The 18,536-nt window shown below is 36.1% G+C and overlaps 1 protein-coding gene across 1 annotated transcript; it reads left to right on the forward strand.

Moving 5' to 3' along the window:
* The first annotated feature begins 638 nt into the window (after positions 1-638).
* Positions 639-16,350, forward strand: NLRC4 (NLR family CARD domain containing 4). Its single transcript, XM_065834624.2, has 9 exons — positions 639-794; positions 2,376-2,433; positions 4,013-4,273; positions 5,524-7,515; positions 8,556-8,648; positions 9,464-9,634; positions 11,670-11,762; positions 12,103-12,270; positions 13,254-16,350. Coding segments are annotated over exons 2-9 (3,096 nt in total). The 5' UTR covers positions 639-794; positions 2,376-2,432; the 3' UTR covers positions 13,571-16,350.
* The last annotated feature ends 2,186 nt before the right edge of the window (positions 16,351-18,536 follow it).

Below are 18,536 nucleotides of genomic sequence, written 5' to 3' on the forward strand. Positions count from 1 at the left end.
AAGAATCATGCAGTACGTGAACTTACAGGAACATTTTGTAATATTCACTGTGTGAAAAGGAAGTGAGAAACATTGATGTTAAGTCATCTTCCAATTTCTTGGGGGAAGTGTGGAGCAAACTGCTGTGACAGGGGAAGTAAAGCAGAGTTGCTGGGGAGTTCTATTCCTAATGTCTCAGAGTAATAACAGATTAAGTCAATCTTTATGCTGATAGTATAAGTCTTCCACTTTGAAATGGATTTTGCATTTGCATCTTGGATTGTTAGACCCTCTTTTTGAGCCGACTTAGCTATATGTAGTTGCTCAAGTCAGTGCTGCTCTAGTTAGTGAGAAAGTCCCTGAGCCCTGGTTGCTTGAAACAGAGAGACGCTGTGGTTTATTCCAGGTAACTACAGTCCCACAGTGAACGTCTCATTTGTGAGTTAAAGTAACTATCTTTTAATGAAACCATTGAAGAATGAATGAAGTAAATGCATTGTAGATACACTCATTTTTACTGGTAGCAGAAATATTTACTAACTTGACCAATAATCCTGGACTGGTTATCACTGTATCATAAAATTTCAAGTATTTAAGAACTGGAACTTGCTTTATGTCAAGAAACAGTTTCACATGTTTCTGGCAGCAGAAAGGTATTGCCCAACATACTCATTAAGAAAAAAAAAAACATTGAGTAACTGTAAAAGGAGGAAACTTGCAGAGAAGGAACTTAAAGATAATATGGAGTCCATTTATTATGAGGACTACAACACTTTTCTGCCTGCTGAGTCTTTTTAATTTAAGAACACACTGATGTGAGTAAACTGCTTTCTTTCTTACCACTACCTTTCTTCTTGACTATTTGTAAAAAAAAGAACGTTCAGAGAGGTTTTAATTTCATTTTGCTATATTTCTTTTTCTCTTAAGAAATGTTACGTGACTTTGTCAGTGGAGATTTTGCATTTATTTATTTTAACTATTTCTTTAAACAAAAAATAAAAGCTTGTGTTACTTTTGCTTAGAAAATCTATTAGAAAAGTTGTAATATCTAAGGCAATAGTTTTTACAGAAGCAATTTCAAATTAGCCTTTCAGCCCTGTAAAGCCAGTATAGTTTTCCAGAACTTATGGCTAAGTAGTAATCTTGTATGCTAGCAATTATTATTAATTACTATGAAATATTAACATACTATTTAGTGTGCTACAAACTATGAGATTATTAGTATGCAAAGCTGGTGATACTGGAGAGTGTTGTAGATTCTAGAAGTCTTAGAATATTTATGTTTTGGATTACAGAGGATTAATGGCCATAGAGTGTGCTTCTACGCTTGATTTTTGAGTATTTTAGGGATTTTTTTAAAACTTGTTTAAGCAAACAGCATTTTTTGTTCAGTATATTGTTAAGTTACTCCTAAAAGTCATGTTTTTGCTTACATGAGGATGATGGTTAGCATTTACAAATGAGAGCTGGGGCTAAAACTTATAGCTCTATGAAAATACCTGCTCAATGGTGAGCAAAAGCAAATGCAAGGAATTGTCAGAAAACAGAGAATGAAAGGGAGAGCGTTGTTGTGGGACTGTGTCCGTCCATAAAGCTGTATGGTATCTTAATACCATGGTCTGCTCTAGCATTCCATCTCAAAAATAATTTAATGGAAATGGAAAAGATCCCAAGAGTGAAACATCTTACAGAAGGCACTGCTGGAGACGGGATGCTGGGCTAGATGAAGCTTTAATTTGACCTGCTACGTATTATCAAAAATGTACTTTATTTTCTTAGTTGTATCTATTTTAAGTAAGTAATTTTATTTAAGGTACCTTTATTTAGTTATATGTAATGAACACATTAATTTAAATGTTTGGTTTGTATGCTATTACCTTGATTGCTGTTTCAATCCAAATGTATCTTGGTATCATTCAAAGTAAAACCAAGTGAATTATGTGTGTCTCATTCACTATTCTTACTGGTAAAAATGCATATATAAGTTACACCATGAAAGTATGTCAAACATGAACTGAAACAATGTGAAACGTGGATGGATGCAATGTGAAAAATGAACAGTATCTTTCTGGTTGTCAAAAATAACAATCAGCTTTACTTTAAAGATTATATTTTAATGATAATGCTGGTCTATGAGAATGATCTGTTTCCGAGGAATTAAAGCACAGAAGATTAAAATCGCTTGCACAAATCAATATTTCCTGCTTATTGATTTCGAACATGCTTTAAAGTTATCAAATACATCTATGTTACCAAATCAAAGTAGTTTTAGAGAGAATATTGTTATATCTGACTAGTTTAATATCAGTATTTCACAAAAGGTAATTTTTTTTCTAGTCTAGGAAAATGACAGTAATATCTGGATATTCAATCTTTTATTTGTTTTTGGTTTTCAGCGTGGATATTAGATTCACTGTCCTACAGTTGAAGCATTGAAACTTTCAGTCTGAACAAGTAAGATCTATAAACTACAATTTCTTTCTATTTAATGTTAGATGTAAATACTAATAAAAAAATCAAATAACCTTTACAAGATAATGTCTGTATTTAAGTTCGAGTTATACAATATAGCTACTTATTAACATTGTAAAAAGTCTTTCTTTAAAATGTTTTTAAAGGTAGACTTTACAGAGAATTTTAATTAAAAATTCTCTATTTCAACACATCACAGATATAAAATTTTGGATTAATAATTTTTTCTGAGAAAATAATTTTTTCTGAATTGGATGTTCCTCATGTTAGCTGTTTTGTAGTAATTTCTATGGTTTATTCCAAAATATCACAGATAATTTCAAACTTGTAAAGACTAATTTCTCCCTTTCCCTCACTATTATAGAAAAGCTTAAGTTTTATAAAATTATTCCTGAAAAATACTAATTTACTGTAATATTCAAGGTCTAAAAATCTCAGAGGAATGACAGTCCAGTTTTATTTTGACACATGGAGGTAAATAAGTGTCCCCAATATTTGTTTTAAAATTCTACACTATGAAATTACAAATTTGCAAAAAATGTAAAACTCTCAAAAGGGAACTCTCTCTGCTTGTGGCACATACATGTGCCCACAAAAAACACTCCCAAGACTACCCTAGTTATTACTGTTGTATCTCAAACCTCTCCTGGATTTTGTGGAAGGAAAGAGAAAGGAGCTACCCAGCTGAAGTGGCGCTGTCCCTAATGACTCCAATTTACCAATATCTGGCCAGAGCCCCACCTCATTCCTCAAACATCTTTCTTTTATCTCCTTACCGCCTCTACAATGCTGTTACCTACCTTCAACGGGCTATAAAAAATAATTTTGACCAGATATTCTTGGCTAACTTGGGAGCTGAGAATCTGTGCATTTCTCCAAACTTCACACAGATAAATATCATATATATATATATATATATATATATATTCCTTCTGGGTAGGAATGCTCACATGCCCCAACACTGATTCTTAACCATCCCAAGCACAGAGTACAGAAGCCTGTTGGGGGATGTTTTCATCCTGGGACGTGTTCAGGACTGCCCATGAGCCTGAACATTAAGTTTAATTTGACTTTTTTATCTTAAATTGAGTGTAATAATGTTTAAGTACTTCATACAGGTTTTGTTTAAAGATTCAATTTATATTTGTGGTGACCTGCATGAACTTGACAAGATTTTCAAATGCAGTTCCAGAAATAGGAACCCATATTTAGACATATCATTAAATAAAATAATTTTCAAAAGCAATTTCCATTGAAACTTTTAATGTTTCTGCAATGCCAGCCAAGATCTCAGACATACCATGTGACTTTCATACCCATACTGATAGGTTCCATCCTGCAGCTTTTTTACCAGAAACCTCCAATCCATTCACAGAAACTTCTATAATTTTTTCTACATTCCTACTAAGATCTCACCATTCTCTGAATACTATTTTTGCCTGTGTAGATATTAGCCAGTTAGTGCACCACAAAAGTGCACACTGAATACTGAACGACAGTTAATCTGTCAGCTACTGTATGAGCTAGACTTATTCTAAGAAGTTGAATTCTCTCTTCTCAGTGGAATTTATAAAAAGCAACAGAGTACATCTCATTCAAAGAATGGGAATGATCACCCTCAAGCAAGTAGCAGATGACCTTTTGATCTGCAATGTCATGTCTCGTGAAGAAGTGAATACCATTGTCTGTGAAAAGGTCGAACAAGAAGCCTCAAGAATGATGATCTACATGATTTTGAATAAAGGTTCAGAAGCCTGCAATATTTGGGTTAAATCACTCGAGAAACACAACCCTTTTCTCTTTCATGACCTGCAAGGATATTGTAAGTATTGCTGGTTATATTTCTGTCTTCTAATCAGGAAAAGTAAATTCTAATTCAAGTTGTGTGGTCTGAATTGTTTCATCTGAGAGAATAAGACAATAAAGGAAACATTATGACACGTAGAAAGGAAACACAAATCCTGTGAAAAATGATGAAAGGGTGGAAATCAGATAGCTGAAGCTCAGACAGTTACAAACACATCCCATCACTTGTTTATGATAAGTGAATTGTGGGTGAGCTGAACACTGGATTAGATCTGTTCTATGGACAAAATTAATATAAAATCTAATGGGGATATGTAACGAGCTTTTCAACTATAAGCCTCTTCCTGGAAGCTGAAACTACTTGTGCACAGGCTGCAAGTTCATTACGTTGTTAAAGGAAGGTCTTATTGTATGGATGAAACACAGACACCTAGATTACTCTTTTGGCAGTCCCAGAGAGGCACGACATTTGTTACAGAAGCATTTCCCTAAAATAGGTTTCTGTGATTTCCTTCAGTTTGTGGGGCTGTGCTCTCTGATTTGGAAATACACGTCTGACTTGGCCCTGTCCTCTTAGGCTACATATATGTGCCTTAAAAAGCAGCGCATACAAACCTTCCAGGACTCCCTTTAGATGCTGTTAGATGATACTACATTTTGTTATGTCCATGATGGAAGGTTCAACTGAGCTTACCTCCAAACTGCATGAAAGCATCTCTTAGACTAACCCAAATTAACAAAAATGAGAGAGACATAGTTTTTAAACAGAACTAGATTAAAAGTTCATTTGGTTCGACTGTCAAAAACTGTTACTGATTTACAAATATCTCCCTTAATATTCTAATACCTTTCATATGTATATATAAATGCCATCTTTCAGTATTAAAACCTTATTACATAAAAAAAAATGCATACTCCCATCATGCATTTGTGCACATAAACTTTCATGTGCTTGTTATCCAAGCTTACATTTTTGGAATCCAGTGCAGAAATAGGATGAGTTCAAAAGGCCCTAAAATAATGAATTAAGCGGAACCAAAGTGGTATCTGCAGACTAGATGAATCTCCTGCACAAGGAGTAACTACAGCCCTTATCAGTTAAGTCTTGCCTAGACAGTAGACACTAAATACATCTCATGCCTCTTGCTTATAGCTATTTCATTGATTTAGCCAGTGCATTCAAGCAGTTATTCCAAAAGTAATGAAATTTTAATTGACAAACTCATTCACTATTCGATTCACTGATACATTGTCTGTTTGCATTAGGTACTACTGATCAAGTGGAACAAGATAAATTAAATGACTTGATTCAGGATTTAAAGTACGTGTATCTATCTTCAGCGTTTCAAAAATATCATCCTCTGGGTAGTGATATTGACATAATTTTTGATTTGGGAACTGCCTATACCGATATCTTGCTGTGGAAAAAAGATATACATAATAGCAGGAAACAGCAACTGACGCTAAATGTCCTTCTGGAGGAACTGAAAAATCCCTGCATTATAGAAGGAGAAGCTGGGAAAGGAAAAACAACTCTTTTAAAAAGAATTGCTGTACTCTGGGCTTCAGAAAAGTGCTCGACTTTGAAAAAATTCCAATTTGTTTTCTTTATCAACCTGACTAGCACAAGAGGTGGAATATATGAGACTGTCTGTGATCAGCTTCTTTTTGAACGATACCCCATCTGCAAACAAGATTTCATGAAAATGCTGCTAGCACGAAGACAAAGGGTCCTTTTTCTATTAGATGGATATGATGAATTCAAACCCTCAAACTGTCCAGAGATAGAAGCGATGATTAAAGAAAACCACAAATTCAAGAACATGGTTATTATTGCTACCAGGACTGAGACTATCCATAAAATCAGGCAGTTTGGGTCACTGGTTGCTGAAATTGGAGACCTATCGGACGAGAGTTGCGAGAAGCTCATTAAAAATGTCTTGACAAATAAGCTGGCAGATGGTCTGTTAAACCAGCTTAAAGAGGCCAGTTCCATGAAGAACCTTATGAAAACTCCACTCTTTGTCATCATTGCTTGTGCCATCCAAATGGGTGAAAATAATTTTCATCCAAGCACCCAGACTCTACTTTTCTCCACTTTGTATGACTTGATGGTGGAGAAAAACAGGTACAAAACAAAAGAAATAACAGAAAACCATATTATGCTGAGCATAAATCATTGTGGAGACTTAGCTTTAGATGGAATATTTGACCAAAGATTTGATTTTCAGTCTGAGGATTTAGCTGACATAAAAGAAGAAGTCCTGCTAGCTTCAGGTCTTCTAAATAAATACACAGCTCAAAGGCTGAAGCCAACGTATAGATTTTTTCATAAGTCATTTCAGGAATACACTGCAGGCAGAAAACTTTGCAAATTAGTGACATCCTGCGAAGAAACAGAGGTGAAGAAAGGGTATAGTTATCTACAGAAAATTAATACTATTTCAGATGTTACTAATACTTATTTCAATTTGCTCCTCTACACTTGTGGATCCTCCCTTGATGCCACTAGAGTAATTTTGGACTTATTGAAAAGAATTGATCAACATAGAGATGTTTCCGAACTGTTTTCATTAAAGAATCTGGCTTTGGAAAGAGAATACACAAAAAAATCAGAAAATATAACAGAAAAGGAAGATTTAAAAAGAACTGAAAAGGATATTTTTGCAGAGTGTGTCATTAATTTCTTTTATGAAAGTTCTTCAAAATCAGCCTTGAGCAGAGATTTTCAGGAGTTTTTTTGTGATAAAAGTGTTTACATCAATAGTCAAAATATCCCGACTTATTTCTCTGATTTTTTTAGGTACTTACCAAATTGTCTTAGTGTACTAGGACTCATTAAGTTAGATTTTTTTGGCAACTACTCATCAAGTAAGGAAACAGATGATAAGAATGTGGAAGACCTTCAAAGTAGTTCACTTAAAACTTACATTCCTGAAAAGGCTGTCTCCTTATTCTTCAACTGGAACCAGAGTCTCAGATCTTTAGAAATTACATTGCAAGATTTCAACAAGTTAAAGAAACGTGATATTAAATATTTGGGCAAAATATGTTGCTCTGCTGCAAGCCTCAAGCTGCACATCAGCAATAGTGCTGGTATCACAGGAACACTGAATGAAGTCCTTGAAACCTGTAAAAACTTACAAGATCTCACTGTGGAGTCCACACCTCTTACTGTGGAAGATGAGCAACAGATCACAACAATGACAAAGCTGAAAACCTTACATATAAGAGATCTGCAAAGTGAAAATCTAGAAGGTACAGTATTACTGGCAGTAAGTGAGATCTTGTAGATAAATGTGGATGAGAGGGTAAAGCAAAGGGGCTCGTGGCTGCCTTGTGTATGGAAGATGCCTGGTTTTGATCTGTTTGAGAAATGCTATATTGCTAGAATGCAATTCTATATTCGTGGTGGAAGTGACTGCATTCTACTCAGTTATGTAAACTTATTTATGTTATTTAGTTGTATAAGCTGGGTCTGGCCTTTGAATTCCTGTGAGTTGCCATTGCATGATGCTCTTGGTTCTTGTTACACAAAGGCCTTTGAATTCATGTAAGTTGTCATTCCATCATACTTTTGGTTCTTGGTACACAATACGTTAAAAAATCTGGTTTTAAATAAAGTACTGTATGTGGGGAGAATTTAACAGCTCTGGTGCAAATAATCCACAGTAAATGCGATAATGTCTATACCACTGGTGAAACGTTATAAGTGCCACGGGATGCAGCCTACCATCACTTTCACAGTGATGCATATGTTTTTGACAACCAAATGAAAGTGTTGTAGCCTAATCTAAAGCCATAACATTGGACAAAATTTTTCCTTCCTTGCTTCCTACATCTCTACCACAATTTCTGGGTAAACATTTTTTTTTAAGAAGTCTAGTTCTGATGTTAATACCTAATATGGTGGGAAACCTGCAGTATCTTTTGATAAGTCATTCCCATAATAAATTAAAAGCTTCTACCTTGAAAAAGTGTTTTCTCTTGAAATTACAATGGCATAATAAAGAAGAGCATAGTAACTATAGTGTAGCATCCTCCAGACTTACCTGAGGTGAGAGATTCTGCAATTAGTATAGGGGATGTGTATTTCCTTATGCTGCGCATCACACACATCCAGGATCCTTCAGCACTATTGTTAAAGCAGGGTGCTGATGGAAGATTGAGGCATTTTTGAACAAAACTATTCTTTTCACAAAAACTTAATGTCACTGAAGTGTATCTATTCTACCAATTAATCTGTTCATTCATTAAATCAACATGCTGTGTATACTTATGGGGGTTTTTTTTGGCAGGTGGACTTATTGATGGAATAAAGAAACTTGTGAATGCTGAAGGGCTTGTACTTGACAACATAAGTATGGATGAAGGTGATGGAAAAAAATTAGGTAATTTCCTTTATCTTATTTCACACCATAATCAAGTAAATAGTATAGAGAATGTGAATGATTTAATAAGTTGGTCTGAAGTTTTTACACTATAAGGACTTGAAAATCCTATAATCTAATTTGAGAAGTAATTTCTTATACATTTTCATTGAAGTCTTGATATGTTCTGTATCCTGATTGTCTCAAAGTACCAGAGTGCTCCTTTCAAGCTAGTAATGTGTACTGTCGTCAAGCAGATCTAACATACTGATCCCAGGACTGGATGTTCTGCATGAACTGCAAGTCAGGAGGTTGCAAAGGTGATATATTAATAGTTCCCTTCCCTGGCCTATTGCTGACTGTCAGCAAGGTCAGTCACCAGATACCAAGGTTGAAAAGTTCAAATAATGTTCGCTAGGGCCATGCAGCCCTGTAACTGGTATGGAGATGGCGATTCATATGTCTACCCATCCTCTCTTTGATAGCTTGGTAAAAAAATGCTTGGATTTGTTCCACAGGAAGATCACATTTGATCTTCTATGAGTTACTTTCTCTGGGCTGAGGGGCAGTTTATATTGATTACACGATTACATGAACAGCAGGTTGTGTTTATCTTTTTTTCTTTTTTTCTTTTTTTTTTTTTTCCCAAACAAAACTTACCATACATCTCATGGCACCAAAATATAGATAGTTGTAGTATGCCAGGCAGTAAACAACTAATTCTGTCCAGCCATTTGATGTGATCAAGATAACATAAACATTACAAAACAATTCACATAACAATGTAAACTGTTTTGTTTTGTTTTTTGTTTTGTTTTTGTTTTTTCCATTCATAGCTGAAGGTATCAGAAATTTGAGAAAGCTACGCTTACTTTACATGAATCACTTGACAACTATTGGGGATGGCATAACCTACATTGTGAGATCAGTCTCTGGTGAACTAAGTGAACTTGAAGAAATCCAGCTAGTCAACTGCTGTATCTCCAGTGATGCTGTGGAAATTCTAGGTAAGAATAGTAATACTAACTTTACAAACTGAGTATGCATGTTTTTAAAATCAAACCATAATTTTATAACAGAAGAAAAAAGCATATGTGGATAAAATCAGAAATACATAGGTTCACAATGAGTTTCAGTCAGCAGAGATGTAAATTGCAGCAAGGGAAGTTTATATCAAGCTTTTATGGAAAACCTAAGTATAAAGGTTATATAATCGAGAAAGATAAACTATCGCATAGCTCTGTAAACAAATAACATAGGAAAGCAAATAATGGTTGATACAATCAAAACTAATTTTCAAAGTTGTTTTTGTTTCAATCATTACTGAAAAAATTCATTCTGATCAGCTACCTACTCATATAATTCTAACAAAGTCACAGTAGTACAAATAAGGATAAATAAAAATTATTTAACTAAAACGCTTGAACTCAGCAGAATTTAAGGAAATTCACAATTAAGTATGTAAGGAACAGGGTGAAAGAATCATTGAACTATAGGCAACTGTCTCTGAAAATCTGTGGAGGCAGGAAAGTAGGAAATCCAGTATCTTTTCCTTGAAAGTAGGAAAACATAGACAAACCAACCTCACTTTGATACCAAGACAAATTCTGAGACAGATTATCACACAATCATTTTGTAAGCACTTAAATTATAGAGATAAAAGGTAGTGGGAACAAATCATGTCAAACTTTTCCAGGAAACAGCACAATGGGACTGTGAAAAGATAAGTCTGGATCTATCATAACTCCAATGAGGTTTACTTTCAAAGAATGATCACAAATGTTTCATTTAGTGAGAGAACATTTTGATACAATCAGTTAAGTTCTTCCTTGTTCTGTATAGTATTTTAACTGATGGCTTAAATGACAGAATGGAGGATCTGCTTGTAAAATTTCAGGTGATACTGAGCTTCAAAAGTTATAAGCCCTGTTGGAATACAAAACTATAACTAAAATTGGATGCATTTAAGAGGTGGTCCAAAAACAATGGTAGGGAATTTGTTATAGGCAGATTTGTTATAGGCTGTAACTGGGAATAAGACATCAGTTTCATTAATATAAAATGGAGGTTTACCTGAGTAACAGGAAAGAATCCGAGCTTTTCTGTGGAAGACTGGAAATATTATGCTATTGCAAAAAACATGTGCTGGTGAGTCCTGAGCAACAAATCCGTGCCCAACCTCAGTATCATGGTTAAGAAACGTATAGAGAAATCGAGAGAGCACCAAGAATGGCTAGAGGTTAAGAAAATGTAACTGACGAGGAGTGGTTCAGTTTTGTGTTGGTTGAGAAGTCTGAAAAAGATATTATAACATTTTTGTGCCCTTTAAACATTGCTACAAGGAGATAATAATCAACCATTCTTTTTGTCCATGGGGAGAATAAAGCAGCTACATTCGCAACAATGTAGCTTAGATTAGATATTGGCAGAAACTTTCTAAAGTCAGGAAGGTAAAATAGAACCTAGGGAAAATATTGAAAATTTCAAAGAACAAGATAATAAATACGTATCATGAATGGTTTAGACTTACCAGTATCCTGCCCCATTACAGATGTTTAGATTTAAATGTCCCACCTAGTCCCACTCGGACAAATCCTCTGTTCCTGTAAAAAGTACATTTCTATATCATAATACAAAACTCAACAGCTTTGTGAAGCAGGATGTTGAAGTCTCCGGGACTTAAACCACTAAAGAATCTCCCATCTATTCTGACAGCTTTGTCCTTCTTCTGTGTTGCAAAGATGTCTTAAAGTTGTCTCATCACCACTGCAGATTCATTTAGCCACCGGAGTATGTTATACAAACCACTACTCCAGTTCTTACGGCTGGCCAGGTCCTTTATTTTTTCAATTCCTGGAGACACAATTAAGAACAAGAGAACAGCTTGCATCAGAGAGGTGTCGGAAAAGGAATTAAAACCTGGAGGGTTTTAAACATTTTGTCTTGCTGTTCATTAAAATTCAAAACTAAGAAAGGTGAAACAGAAGATAAGTCACACCGCACTGAATACATGTATAACAAGCTTTTTTTTTCCTCCTGTAGCTCAGAATCTCTGTAATTTGCCGAAACTGAATGTACTTGATTTGTCAGAAAATTACTTAGAAAATAAAGGAAAAGATGCTATCCACAGACTTGGTAAGTCAGAAGATCTCTTTAGATAAATCGTTTAAATTGGGAATAAGCTTCAGTTCTATGACTTATCCAGACAGAAATTCAATAATTCTTTCATCTTTTATTTTTAAGTAGGATATAATTGGTATCCTGAACCATTTCCTATCAGTAGAACGGGAAGTTTTTAGAAGTAAGGAATATTGTATGCAATTGGCTACTCTGTCTTTGCTATCAAGGCAACAGTCTTGAAGTTTCTAACCTACCGTGTTTTCTTCACTGTTGAAATGCAATTTGTTTTCATTTTTTAAAGTTATTTTTCACTCAGCTGTTATAACAAAAAACATTTACACTTATTTTCATCTAGTTGATGGCTTAAATGCCCTGCCTGGGATGAAAGTGCTGATGCTTCCCTGGGGAGATGACGTAAAGTTTTGCCTAACAAAATTGTTAGAACTACTGGAAACAATGCCACAGCTGACAAAACTTGGATTAAGGAAATGGAACCTCACTGATGTGGAGATCAGAATTCTAGGTAAGGAAAGGTACTGTGGATGATCAAGAGATGATGGATGAAAACTGGAAAAAAAATCCCAAAAAATAAACCAAACAAACCACCAAACAAACAAACACACACACAAGACAACCAAAAACCAAAAAAAACCTCAACAGTTCAGGAAACCCAGCAACTTTTAATAATGTAAATGAAATAGCATTGAGTCTGAGTAGGAGATATGTATGTGTATCATTAGAATAACCAAATAATGTCTATATTTCTGCTCAATGAGAACCATTTTTCACTGTGTAAGTAGTGCAAGGAAGACTGCAGGCAACTGGAGGTTCCTGGTGAAGAATCTCCTTGGGAGGGAATATTTTCTGATTGACAGATCGATTATCTTCTCCATAAGTATGACAGGAATACAAGTGGACTATTCTTAAGTCAAATCTTCCACTGACATAATGTCTGTTATGGAATGTATGTCAATAGTAGTGCTGAAAAAGGCCAATACTAGCGTAATTTTTATCAAGGTAGATAGCTGAAGATCAGGGATATATAAAAACTACCTGGATCCACATGACTCACCCCTTCTGAGGCTACAATAGCAATGAAATGTCAGAATGAATGAGAATTTTCATGAGCCTGATCTTGCAGTGCTTTTGTGAGTGATCATGGGCAGCAGTCCAGAGCTCCATTTAAGTTAATGACCTTTTTGTAGTTAAAAGGATCCTGTTGTATGCAACATACTGCAGGTTAAGTTTTAACAAGGAAGAAAAGTGTTGATATAAAAAAATTGTTATGTGTTGCTGCTATATTTTACATTCTTGGTTGTAAGTAAGAAAAAATAAACTAATATGCAAACACCTATTAAAGTCCTTTTCTATTAACAGTGGTATTTCTTTAAGCATAGAAGTTCAACTGAATTCAATAAGACTCAATTCTTCACTAACCTGAACAGGAATAATTCTCTTCACTAGGGCTTGAAGCAAAAATAAATATAAACAAATATATGTTCACAGGCAATTTTTTTGAGAAAGAACACCTGCAGAACCTTCAGCACTTGGACTTGGCAATGAATTGTGTGACAAGCGATGGCTGGCTTTCCTTCATGCAGCCACTGATCTCACTCAAGAAGCTGGTATCTGTAGATTTCAGCAGCAAACAAGACTGGGTGCCTGCATCACTGTTAGTCTGCAAATTAAGTCAGGTACTAACCACACTGAATTATTTAAAAGAGATTAAAGTGACTGGATGGAATTTTGATCGCCATGATCTTGGACTTATTAATGATGCAAAGATAAACTGCAGAAAACAGTTTCAGTTAGTGCATTCTTGAAGAGAACAAGCTTTCCCAGTGTGTACTCATGATCTTTCGTATTTGAGAAATGCTTTTCTCTATAAGCACACATTGAATCAGTGGCTCTGGGGATATTTGGATCTCCTGGTCTGCTAGTGAGACTGGAATGCGAGTACTGTCACATCCTCTTCTGGGAGAAACAGGTCAAAAGAAAGTCAGAGAGAGATCACTTTGCATTAGCCCCAGATGCTGCAACTTGTAATGTCTCTCAGACTTTAAATGGTTTCAAGTAGTGTTCACTTTGTCTGTGTGTGCTTTCTATGAGCTTGTTTTTATTAGCTTTGACGTTTAGAACTGTGTAGATTAGGAGAAGCTCTTAATAAAAAGGTGGAAAAGTCTGCAACTTGATGGGTAATACGTAGGTGTTCTGCCAGGTTTTTGTACGTTTGTTTGTTTTTTAAGTTAGACAGTGTAGTTGTCTGACAGAGAAGCTTTTCTTCCTGGCAAGGAAATTCTAATATAGTTACATCTCTAAAATACATTACAGGAAAATTTGTTGCAAAGGCAGGATATGCCAATGAAAAATTAGACCTCTAAAATAACAACAGTATGAATAGAGCATATTAGCTTCACAAAAGAGGGCATTGTCACACAAGCAGCCATGAATTAAACAGAGATGTAAACAGGAGCTATTCTGCAGTTATTAGCCACAAACAAATTCTTACTCCACAGCAAAACACCAAATAGTTTGTCTCAAGCGACTGTTACCCTCTTTAAACTACCACCACTTTGGCTTGCAAAATGAAGTCAACATTTAGTGCTTTCTTTCACAGTAAGCTCACTTACATTTCACATGTGGTAAGAGTCCTGGTGCAGACAAGCCAGCATGCAGTCTCCAGGCCCTCATCGTCCACAAACACCCCAGGAGAGAACAGTGTACACAAGGCAGCTCCAAATACAGCAAAAGGAAACAGGAGTCGTTTGGCAACTTGTGTAAAAAGTGGTGGGCAACGCAAGACAGCAGACTCTTGTTTCCAGTCTGCCACTGGAATGAAGGGACAGGAGCACCAGTCAGAGCTGCGATTTCACCTCCCCAGGTAGTATTGAACCGTGGGTGCTTGTACATCATGAACCCACTGTGTTATCTCCTCATAAGCACTTGTACTCATGAGGTCAGTTTTGTGCCAGAGGGTGCTTCAAAGCTGTTTAATTAATCTCTCTATGCCTTGACAGTGAAAAGAAATACAACCTTTTCCATGTAGTTAGGATCCTTCAAAGGCATGATCCCAATTCAGCAAAGCACTGAATTCAGTGCAAGTGCTTCAAGTTATCCCTCTGACACAGACTAGAAAATACTTCTTTTTTTTTTTCCCAAGCAGCAAAACTCTACATCATATATATATACTGAAAACTGAATAAAGCTGAGTAAAACAGAAAAATAGATTAAAAATTACTAGGGTGCATCTGTGAAAAAAGCACGTGGATTTCTGCAGAAAATAAGTATTTTTTATTTTAACACAGGAAGGGGATCTCAAAATAATACAATTTTAAAAAGATAGTTTCAACATTTATGAACTTCAATCCTTTCAATTTCTTTGTTGTTTAGCGGGGCAACTTTGTGCTCCATAGCTGTATTTCAGATTGGTGTGAAAGAATAACCACTTGGTAACGTCTGCGTCTCTCTTCCCACAGCTGTATTTGGTTTCTTTCCTTCCTGCTCCTTCAGCAGACTATACTTCTCATCAAAGACTGTAGTTAATGTTGTTTACAGTAGAAACCATGAAAAGTTGAATAAATTAGAGATACCATTTTTATTCTGTGTATTCCTTTGTTTATTCTTTGTCACTGGCACACAATTCCGCAGACCCAGGCAAATTTTTGCCTCCACAGCTTTGTTCTGTAAGAAAAAACAAGTAGAAAAATACACTCTCTATTTTCTGTCGGATGTTGAGTTGCAACATAGTGAGCGTTTTGTCTTGAGATGTATAAATCCACTCTGACAGTTAAGACATATGAAACAAAACCAAAAAGCTCTATTAGGCCTCATAATGAATGTATTAGGATTTGGGCAGGTGCTTGAAACAACGAACACATCTTCAAAGGACTTCATTTTCCGTTTGAAGGTGGCTGTGAAAACTCAGATCTAGAAGCAGCTGACAGAAAAGGGTTAATAGCTATTACTGAACCTGAAGAAGAAAAGTGTGGGTAGTCCAGGCAGGTGGCCTTATAAGAACAAGATCTTGGAGAGATGATGGTAAAAATACAGTCCTGAAGCTTGAACGGAGATGGTTGATCCTTTTTTCTGAGGATGATTGTCATTAAGGCACCTTAGGAAGAAACTTGGGAGGCAAGCCAGGAGCTCAGACAAGATGCTGAGAAAGTAGAATGACCAAGAAAATGGTTGCTTTGTGCTCCAGGTGGCTCTGCAGTTTTCTCGCCAGTTGGCATCTCAGATGCAATAGGGCCAACCTGGAAGCCTGAGCTATGGAGAAGGCAGATTTGGGCCTGGAGAGAAAATATGAACCAGATGAGGGCATACGTCTGGTGCTGTGCCAGAAGCCAAAGGACTATGTGAGTACCGAGGCAACTGCCTTCCTAGAGCTATAAATGGGATATGTAAACTTTTTCAGTGGAGATAAAGAAGGGAGAAGAGTCCATGGAGTCACAAAAATGAACAAATTATGTTCCTGGCACAGCTGGGGACAAATCTGTACAAGTTTAATTTGACAGTGCTATCAAATTGAACTGCTGACTTCACTTGTTTTTAGGCTCTTATGCTATTCAGCCTTATTCTTCCAGTCTGAAGAACTTTCTGTTTTCTATGAAAAAATTAACAAAACCATGCATAATTTAATTATTGTAATTAAAGGACTATTCTGTTCTTTCCAGTGTGTTGTGTTGTCTTTTATCCCAGCATGTTGTGTTATCAGAGAGAGTGTTTTGCAGTGGCAGCCTTTTGCCCTCACTTTGTGCTGATGTAAGTACACACATACAGTGCATGACAATGGAAAATCAGGCACTGGAAATGTGGAAGATTATGTTGTACGGAGAACTGGAGTGTGTTCCATGTCTTGTGCCATCAAAACCAAGTGCCCTTAACTCTAATCCTTGAAGGAAACTTTTACTTTTGGTAAGCAGTGGAAAAGTCTTTGTTAGGACTTTTTACAGGGAGAAAAAAAGCAACCAACCAAAGAGCAATGTTTTAAACACTTTCAAAAATGGGTAACTGAGCCTTTGGAAGACAGTTCTAAAGAGGAGTCAGTTGCAGCCTGTGGATAGTCTCAGTCCTACTGGAAGAAAGGCATAATAAGGCCAGACCCCAGTTGTTCCATGGTGTGCTCTTTTCCTCACTACACCAGCGCATTTCAGTACTTCTGTGAAAAATTAAGCAGCAGCGTCCTCCCCTCCATCCTATAAAGCAAAGGAGCCTGAGGCATATATAAAACTGATTTTCACATTCTCTCAGTTGCTTACCCCAGCTTTCCTCCACAATATCTTGAATCATATTCTTTAATATTTTGTATGTGCTTGTAGTAAGCACAGTAGTGCTGCCTGTAAACATGAACAATTTTAGGTTTGTTTTTACAGTCGATCCCCTTCCTTCCTAAAGATCTGATGATTAACAAGCTGAGTTATAATGCTGTTGGTACAGAATCACAACTTAGGGATAAAAAGATGTTGATGAGATAGTTAAAATGTCAAAACATAGATATACAGAAAGCAGGAAACTGCACCCTACAGAAGATCATTGTCTGTTGTTACAATGCTGTATAGTGTATGCTTTCAATGATTTATGAACGATCATTTAATCTGCCTTCCCAGTCCTCTGGACCTGAATTAGTCTCTTGATAGCTCTGATTAACTTGGTCCCCTTCAGTCATATAATGCTGTTTTTGCTTGCAGATAAGCAGCTTTTGGTTCGTTGTATTTGGACTGTTTCCCACAAGTGGTATAAATGTGTCCTTAATGCTTCTTACAAGGTTGCTAATAAGATTAGAAGGATGATTGTAATATTTGTTGATTAGTATCCAGTATACTGCTAATCCGTTATGGCGGTGAGGAAAGGGAAGTGCACAGCATGGATTTGAACATAAATCTCAAACAGTAGCACTTGTTAACTTTCAGCAGCTTATGGCTTTTATTGTGCTCATTGCTAATTAAAATTCTTACACAGAAAGCTTGTTTCACCCTAGGATTGACCTGCCTCATATGATGCACTGAGGTGGCAATTTCCTTGAATTAGGGTAGTTTGGGCATGTGACAAGTAATATTCTCTGATCACCTTCCTCATTGTGAGTCTCTAATAACTAACTAGCACGCAAGAAGAGCATTAATGTCCTTATGGTGTTAGTTCTCTTGTGTGAAAACACAATGGATTCCAGTGGAAGGAAAACAAGATTGGGACTATTTCTAACCACAGAGATTCCTTCACATATGACAAGCAATTCTTTCAATTTATTCCTCTGCATTTGCTCTTCTTTAATTTTACTTCATTCTACTCCCATCCCTTTTTTCCCTGTGAATCTTCCTTGACATACTTTTTTTTTGTTTTGTTTTGTTTTGTTTTGTTTTTAACAAAATGTATCTAACTAAATTTTTACTGGAATATAGCAATGATCAGGTAACTTTTGTGGGAGCTGCAACTGCTCAAATTCTTTCAAGACTGGGACCTCAAAAATTAGCTTGAGATTCAGATCAAATGGTGCTTGCTGCCAAAAGAACAGGGTTTTTTTCCATGGTAAAACTCACAAAATATTCTGCAAATTACAAAAATATAGTAGGAGAACAGCAAATGGTTGTTTCTCTTCAAGCCTGTGAATATCCCAGTATCCAGAGAGAAACCCAGCAGAAACCCAGCTACTTCTAAGCCTTCTTCATGGCACACAGGTGTCTCAGGAGCTCTACTCCACAATCCCTTAGGCTCTCTACTCAGAATTATCCCAGACCACTTCCATATTGAAAGTTTGAGGGTACAAATGTGGAAAATACCTATAATAGCTCAGCA

This window comes from Patagioenas fasciata, chromosome 3 (assembly GCF_037038585.1).
Source record: "Patagioenas fasciata isolate bPatFas1 chromosome 3, bPatFas1.hap1, whole genome shotgun sequence".
NCBI classification, from domain to species: Eukaryota; Metazoa; Chordata; class Aves; order Columbiformes; family Columbidae; genus Patagioenas; species Patagioenas fasciata.

Coding starts and splice junctions, on each gene's coding strand:
- NLRC4 (XM_065834624.2), top strand. Junction 8,649..9,463: donor AGGTGATGGAAAAAAATTAG/GTAATTTCCTTT, acceptor TTCCATTCATAG/CTGAAGGTATCAGAAATTTG. Junction 12,271..13,253: donor TGTGGAGATCAGAATTCTAG/GTAAGGAAAGGT, acceptor ATATGTTCACAG/GCAATTTTTTTGAGAAAGAA.